Genomic DNA, 8910 nt, shown 5'->3' on the forward strand with positions numbered 1-8910 from the left:
TATATATATATTAAATGTCGTTTTACGTTAAATCATTTTAAAAAACATAAATATAACCGAAACATAGAAATTATGGCTCCAGTGGGACGTTACTTTTGGTTGTTAACGATAGGAAGCTTCCGCCCCGTTAAGGACTGGATTGGGCCTAAGTCATAACCAACAACTACTAAGGATAATATAGGAAAAATTATATAACTAGCCTAAATCGTGTGTCATTTTTCATATCTCACTGATGTTATCAAATCATTTCGGCGGTAATCGATTCCCTTTTCTCCGAACGAAAATATCCGTGTGTTGCAAATCTGGTCAACAGTTATTAAAATCCGGTTAACAGTTATTGAAATTTGATCATCATTTATTGAAATCTGGTCAATAGTTTTTGAAATCTGGTTAACATTTATTGAAATCTGGTTCAAAATATTGGTATATTGAAATATAGTTAACAATTAGTGAAATATGGTTAATAGCTATTGAAATCTGTTTAACAATTATTGAAAGGGTTCATTAGGTATATTTACAGTTTCACATTGCTATAGAGCCAACGTTTCGTAAATCTTAGGTAAATAGTCACATCTATGTATTTACACGCGTAAATTGACGTAAATACCCCACCATTTTATTTCAATGAAAAGGAAAACTAGGAATTTCATGTCATGTTTGTGGCTATTTACCTAAGATTTACGAAACGTTGACTATATAATAATCTCAAACGTTTTAGTTGACTAGTTACCTAATTTTTTATTATTGAAATCTAATTAATAGTTATTGAAATATGGTTAACAGTTAGTTAGCGAAATATTGACACTTCAAAAATTAAAACGGTTATTTATAAAAATATAAAAGATTTAGGGGTTAATATTAATTTTTTTATTTTTATTTTTTTTAATTTTTTTTTACAAAAAAGAGCTATTGAAAGCTATTTACATGGATAATACGCCCTATAGATTGATTCTAACAGTTAATGATTGAACCTTCACTCTTTATTGCTCAATTGAGGTAGGTGATACCAAAATGATCGCATACACTAAATGGCTATTTGAAAATAAATACAGTAAATTAATGATTGCACATAAAGCTAATTTTTAATAATTAGTGTGGTAGGCATATGCTAGTTGATAATTTTACACCACTTTCAAAGTGTAGGTCGTGAGTTCAATCCCCACTAGCAGTTAAGCTGCCTTAAAAAAGTTTAAAGTTAAATAAAAGCCAAAACTTTGAAATACAAACTAATTGTCTAAGAATTGTCAAACCTCGGCTGTTAATGAACATGAAATAAGATTAATTGAAGCCTCTTATACAATCCCCGATATCTTCAACCCGCTCATTAAAGAAAAATCAGGTGATATTTGTTTGGGTTGATTTTGTAGGCAATAAACTGCTTTGTTTGCTTAGAACATGAAAGATTTACTCAAAACTGGTTTTTACTTTGTTTTTCTTTACATTTTTTAGCAACAATGGATATGGTGGGTTAGCTATGTATAGACGAATAAGGAATATAAAAAGACTAATTGTAAATTTTTTTGGATAATCTTGTCATACTCTTTTTTTTTTTTTTTTTGAAACAAGAATCTTTATATAAACAGGACAGAAACCCTAATTACAAAAGCGGGGTGCAAAAACTCTGCCGAATCGTGTTTTACCTCCCACAAAGAACCATGAGGTCGGTCAAGAATGGAAATAAAATTTACAAAACAGGAGGCTATGATGTCACATCAAACACTATAATTTAATTAATATTAAAGAAGGATATTAATTTTATGGTATTATCCATCCGATAACACCATTTTCTACTCTATTTTACAGTACATGTCACATCAAACACTACCTTATCTCCAACCGAACTCTATTTTTTACACCAAATTGAAATATTAATTTTATATTCAACTTTCTCTTATTTATTTCTATACCCTTATATTTATTTAATATATTTTAATTATACCACTTATTCATTATTTAATAATGAAGTATTACTCCATAAAATTATTGAAAATACAAATTAACACAAAGTAAACTTAATATTTATTAAACACAAAATACAATACAAAACAAATAACATAAAATAAAATAAAAAAAAGTACAATTACACATCTGAATTAGAATATCTCTCCCACAAATGGTCGATCAATGCATTTCGGAGCGTGATATGTGCATCTTTGTCTCTTATTTATCTGTAGCGACTGAAAAACTCATGAAATCGTGTATCATCATTCTCCGCTAATTCAACCCCCAATGGTGGCGTTTCTATGTTAACTTCAATGGGCACGTTGAGATCACGCTCATCTTCTATTATCATGTTATGCATTATTATTTATATCTTTTAAGACATCTTTTCTCTAAAATCTTGACGGTCCCGCCACAATTGCAAACCGTTCTTGGAGAACTCCAAAAGCACGTTCTACGTCTTTTCTACAGGTGTCTTGCTTCATTGCAAAATATTGTTTTTTTCGGCCACGGGGTTCTCGAATAGTTTGAACAATAGTAGACCATTTTGGATATATACTATCAGCCAAATAATAACCCATATTATACTCATTTCCCTGTATGATATAATGAGCGGGAGGAGCAATACCTTGAGTGAGATTGGAAAATAGGTGAGAAGACTCTAACACGTTGATGTCATTATTGCTTCCCGGCATGCCAAAATAAGCGTGCCATATCCAAAGATCATAATCAGCCACAGCTTCTAGAATAATTGTAGGTTTTCCGCTACGACCCGTATATTGTCCGGCCCACGCGGTAGGGCAATTTTTCCATTTCCAATGCATACAATCCAAACTACCCAACATTCCCGGAAAGCCACGTTGTTGACCTATATGGAGAAGTCTAGCAACGTCATTAGGAGTTGGTGATCTTAAATATTGCTCAGAAAATACCTCCACCATTGCTCGGCAAAACCTCTTCAGGCTTTCAATTGTCGTGGACTCTGCTATTTTGCAGTACTCGTCTGTGGCATCTGCCGGAAGACCGTAGGCCAGCATCCGAAAGACAGCAGTTATTTTTTGAAGTGGTGACAACCCAAGTCTGCCAGCACGATCCAACCGTTGTACAAAATAGTTGTCGTGACTTTTAACCAAGGAACAAAATGCCGGAGAAATTCCCGGAAATTCGCCTGGAAATTCCATTTCCACGGGTCAGCGGCCACCGGAAGAAGAAAATGTCGTTTCCACGTTAGATGTCGTTGGAATTTCCACGAAACGACATTTCGTTTCCGTCGTTTTATGCCGGTCAATGTCGTTCAAAAGTGTGTATAAAACCATCCCCATTTCCCAGAATTTCGAAGAAACTCGAAGGAAAAGAAAAAAAAAACGAGACGGGGCTGTGAAGGAGACAACTCGGCTGTCGGAGAAATTCCACGTCCATCGGCGAATTTCCATCATTTCCGTCACGGCGAAGGTATAAATCAACAATATGTCGACGAATTTCCAAGAATTTCCAAAGAATTTCCAAAACCCTAGATTCTGAAACTTGCACCTTCAATTTCTTGAGTAATATGATTTTTTTTCATGTAATCCTCTTCATGAAAGTTGTTTGTAATGTGACGATCTATCATATATATTTTTTCCAGATTTTTTGGTTAAATTCCGGCGAACCTTGAAATTTTCCGGCGAAACACCATTTTTTCCGGCGAACCTTGAGTTTTTCCGGCGACTGAAAAAACCAAAATTCAAGTTTTATTTCTGTTTTTAAGTAAGGTTTTGTGTTTACTTTTTATCTTGTATATGCTAGAAATGAAATTATTTAAGACTTAAGTGTATGAATTTATTGATATATTGAAATTGTTACGTTTTGAATTGAAATGAAATTAGTTTGAATTTGAATAGAAATTTTTGACATGTTGAAATATATTTGTTGCATGTTTAAATTAGATTATGAATTGAAATTGTTACGTTTTGAATTGAAATTAAATTAGTTTGAACTTTGAATAGAATTTATTGATATCTTGAAATAAATTTGTTGACATGTTTAAATTAGATTATGAATTGAAATTGTTACGTTTTGAATTGAATTGAAATGAGTTTGAATATAAGTTGTTGATATGTTGAAATAAATTTGTTGACATGTTTAAATTTGAATTGAAATTGATACATTTTTTTTAATATTGTAACTATATGGTTGTGAAACATATTTATTTCATGAACAAATAGAACATTTATGCTAGATATGTATGATTTGAAGTGTTTTAAATTTGAACTACATTTAAAAATATATATATATTTATGTGTTTGTTTCGCCACATTATTTCCGTTCGGTTTTCCGTCGGCACGTCGAATTTCCATGGAAATCGGCATTTGAAAACGGCATTTTACTTGCCCATTTCCACACTTTTTCCGTTCGAAATTCCATCGGCATGACGAATTTCCGTAAATCAGGAGGCTCGAAACGGCAACGAAATCGGCATTTTTTTCCTTGCTTTTAACAGCATCCACTATTCGGAGGAATAAAGAGCGAGACATTCGATACCTCCGACGAAACATGGCCTCGTTGTAGAGCGGAGATTCTGAGAAGTAATCATTGAAAAGTCGCCGGTCTGCACTCTCTCGATCCCGATTGATGAAAGCACGTCCTGGAATCGATCCCGATTATGTTATTGTAATTGGTTATATATCGACTTGCAGATGGATCAAGCTAAAGTGTTGCTTGCAGATGATGAAAAATTCAAGAAAGGTTGGAAGTTTGATCATGTGTGGAACATCATCAAGAATTTTGAAAAATTTCAAGACGGAGCCTCAAGTGCGAGACAAACATCTCGAGGTTCGTGTTCGTTTTCGGAGTCCGAACAACAAACTCCTGAGTCGGTTAGACAACCATCTCCTTCTGAGCGACCGATTGGAGTGAAAAAAGCCAAACTAAAAATGAAAACGGATGACAAAGTAGCTTCCTCCATCAGCAAGCTTGATGAAGGAAATAAACTACTTCTTGAGCAGATGAAGAAGTCAGGTGATATGAGGGAACGCCTCTTAGAAAATATAGATAAGGCTAATAATTTGAAAACAATCAGAGAAGAAAATAAAATAATGAAAATGAATTTAAATAAAATATCAGATCCTCAGGTTCGTGCATTTTGGGAAGCTGAACAAGCCAAAGTTTTACAAAAGAGAGCCGAACAACAACAATCTCAAACACCATTTCCCAATTCTGATTCATATTCACAATATTTCACCGGTCTTGGAGGATCCGGCGCTAATCTTCCTGACTACTAGTTTATGTATTGTAAATTTATGTTTAATTTTATTTTGTTGTATTTTGTTTTTTTTTTAATTTATTTTAATGTTCTTTTTTTTTTTTTTACATTTCGATGTCGTTGTAATGTTATTTTATTTCTCTTTTAATATTAATGTCATTTTAGTTTTTTTCAAACTCCAAATATTAATGTTGTATTTGAAAATAAATTTAATGAATAATTTAAGGATAAATATGATATAATTTTATAAATCAATACAAATATATGAATTATAAACTTTATAGGGACTAAAAAAATATTTTGGAGTAGTGAATAGTGTCACGCCATATTTTGGCGTGACACCAAATTGAAAAAGCATGAAACGCTATAATAGCGTAAAATAAAGAGTACGGCTGGAGGACTTACACACGCTATTCCCAGCATATAGAGGTCGGATGGAGATGCTCTTAGAACTGGACCTATATAACACCAGCCCAATCTTGTCATACTTTCAGGTTGATAACTTTTCCACTGAGCAGACCGAAGCAGTTTAGAAATGTTTAGATATCAATGGTATTTTGTATAATTTATAATCTTCTTTAAGGGCAATTTTGTACCGACATCATAATTGCATGCTTTGAATATTTCTCCTTGCGTAGAATGAAAAGTTAAAACCTCTTCCCTATACTATATAATATTTATAAAAGAGATTTGTGGGAAAGAGGCTTTAGAAAAGTGATATTATGGGAAGATAGACTTTTATTTTTGGGCTCTCATGGATTACAGAACATTTGAAAAGCTGCCAACGAATCTGATCATATTATATATATATATATATATATATATATATATATATATCATTACCTCTACATACACGCATAACCTTCAACATGCTTGATGTAATTATATGCCTATTTAATGTCTTTTTTTTCTTCATCAAGTTTTCACCGCCTCTACTTTACTTCTAAAGGCTTCTATGTCATTTTTTCTATTCTTCTACGCAGAATAAACCAGTAAAGAGGAAAAAAAAAACCCTGACGAAGAACAAAGCCAAGAACAACGTATCTTAAGGAAGTTTGGAAAAAAAAAAATCCTGACCAAGAACAAAGCCAAGAACAACGTATCTCGAGGAAGTTAAAAATCCCCCTCACTAAGAACGTATCTCAAAGAGGTGAAGAAGAACCACCGTGAGTACACATATTTCTCCATCTTTCTCTTCCTCTGTTTCTTTCTCGCACCCTTTCTATTTCGTGTATATGGGTACACAAAATATCTGTCATAAATTCTTTGTTATAGCTCACATCTTGATAGCTGGGTTTTTTTTTTTTTTTTTTTTTTTTTTTTTTTTTTTTGTAATTTGAAGTCTCAATGAATCCAAGTTAATTTTGTTTTATCTGTATTTGTATCTGTTTTTGGAGAGGATTCATCGAAGTAAAGTTTGCATTTTTCATAGAAATAGTGACCGCTTGGCAGATGTTTGATAAAATGTCAAACATGGATATTAATATGGAAAAAAAAAAATCAGATTAGCCCCCTATAAAAAAATATTTAATATTGTTTTCTAGAAGCGATCTCTTTCTTCTTTCCGTGCTTTTTTTGACCCACCTGCAAAATAAGAAGATATTGTTTAAATGACAAGATTCACATAACCAAAAAAAATATATCAGCAGCAATAAACAAGCGTTCTTCAGAGCCTCGACAATGTGCCCAGAGTTTGAGATGCCACCGTCAGCAATCACAGGAAATATCTGTCCACCACCACCACGTTGGTCCCAGCGCCAACCAAGTGCTTCACTCTCTCCCTGTCCTCCATCCTCGTCCCCACCGCCGCTCCCAACATCCACTCCCCGTCCGGCCCCACATTAAGCTAACATGGTTATTGTTAGAGTTCTATTATTAACGTCACAGCTCAAACTTTATCCTTCACAGCTACTATCTGGTGTATATAAACTATTTCACAGCCCTATGTACATTCAGCCTCTTCAATCTCTTCCACTTTTCGGAAATAATTTCTTATTCATCCCTTTGGATCAGGGTTTTTTGGGTTTTTTTATCCCCGGGAATGGCTTTTCTCAACCTTTAATATTAACATTCCCAGGGATCAGACTTTAAAACCCAAGTCTTGAACTTTTCAAGTCCAATATCAATATCAAATGTCCCTGTTTCTTTTTTGTTTTTAAACGCAATTTACAATCATGATAAAAAAGAGCTCCTAAAATTAAAATACATGCAGTGATGTGTTTGTAGGGCTTGAATATTAATCACACACAGTCTTTTTTTTCATGTAAGTCTAACTTAGTTGACTAAACAAAGGCAACAATGAATATCAAATCACATATAAATTTATATGTGGCCCTAATTGGTCAATTCTATTAATAACAATACGAGGGCAACTATTGAGAGATAAATGAAAAAATGTAACATCAAGCATACCATTTTTTCCATTTCATCCCACTCTGATCCTTTTTCGTTTCCCTCTTCTTATTTCTCAACTCCAAATTTCGGTTCTATATTTGGGGCTTTTCGAATTTGAGACCCTCAGAGCTTGTTTCGAATACTAGACTCATGATATTAATGGCTTCATTGGTTTTGATTGTAGTGTTTTAGGATCTCCTAACTGCTGAAATAATGGTTTACGTTGTTGTGTTTTTATATATTAGTCCAAGTATCAATTATGAACTTATATTCTTATCACATAAATTTGCGTATTCTCGGTGCCACTGTTGTACTAAACTTGAAAGATATTATAGTCTTCTAATGGTAACTATTTTCATCAATTTTGTTAATCCTAACGTATGGTTTTTTTAGTCTTTGCAATACAATGGAACTGGAAAATCACACAACCAAAGACGGGCGAGATAGCCTTCAATCAAAAACAAATTCAGCAAGTATCTCTGCCTGTCAGGAAAAAAATAGCACAGCAGATAAAAGAGCTCGTCGACAACATCAATACCGACAACAACGAGGAAATCTAACTAAACAAGATAAGGAAATGCAAAAAGAACGAAAACGGAAATTTGCTGCTGTAGAAAGATCCAACTTGCACACATTTGAAATAGGTATTATTCTATAAATACATCTTTATAATTAAAGAATTTGTTCAATCAAGTATCATGTTCACCCCTATTTCCTTTTTTTTTTATAGGTGAGTCACAAAATTCTAAGAGCCGACAGAGAAGCATACGCCAATTCGGAAGAAGTACAAAATTGAACACTATTGACCAGATGAAAACGATAGCTCAAAAACCTACTTCACTGAACTCACCTACAACATGTGGCTATTGTAAGGCCAAGAAGTTTTCACACGAAAGCAGAACATTTTGTTGCTCTGATGGAACAATATCTCTACTTTCAAATGAAATACCTTTTCAATTATATGAATTATATACTTCCATGTCTTATGAATTTCTGGAATTTCAAAAGTATATAAGAACATACAATAATAGCTTTGGATTTACTTCATTTGGAGCTAAATTCGATAAAGATTTGTGCAGAAAAAATAAAGGTGTATACACTTTTCGTTTACATGGGCAGATTTATCATTATATGAATGACCTTTTACCATCGGATCAGTCTCCAGCAAATCTACAACTATATTTTTATGATACAGATAATGAAATAAAAAATAGAATCAACGACTCTCCCAAGTTAAATCCAAATATTATTGTAATTCTACTCGATGTCTTAAAAGTTAATCCATACGCTTCTTTTTTCCGTCATCTTAAAGATATAGATGGACTTCAAAATTA

At 33.1% G+C, this 8910-nt stretch overlaps 1 protein-coding gene and 1 long non-coding RNA gene across 2 annotated transcripts; one reads left to right on the forward strand and one right to left on the reverse strand.

Annotated features, from left to right (window-relative positions):
- Positions 1-243: 243 nt before the first annotated feature.
- Positions 244-2978, reverse strand: LOC149381593 (uncharacterized). The gene is made up of 2 exons (XM_089601385.1): positions 2570-2978; positions 244-302 (listed from the first exon to the last, which is right to left on the reverse strand). Exons 1-2 carry the CDS (start codon positions 2976-2978, stop codon positions 244-246), a joined length of 468 nt encoding a protein of 155 aa, XP_089457511.1.
- Positions 2979-6063: 3085 nt separating this feature from the next.
- Positions 6064-8687, forward strand: LOC149381594 (uncharacterized). Its single transcript, XR_016293888.1, has 3 exons — positions 6064-6348; positions 7970-8220; positions 8307-8687. It is a non-coding gene; the product is annotated as an uncharacterized LOC149381594 (long non-coding RNA).
- The last annotated feature ends 223 nt before the right edge of the window (positions 8688-8910 follow it).

Source organism: Urtica dioica, chromosome 11 (genome assembly GCF_054948205.1).
Source record: "Urtica dioica subsp. dioica isolate 48M chromosome 11, U.dioica_male_clone48M_v1_H2, whole genome shotgun sequence".
NCBI classification, from domain to species: Eukaryota; Viridiplantae; Streptophyta; class Magnoliopsida; order Rosales; family Urticaceae; genus Urtica; species Urtica dioica.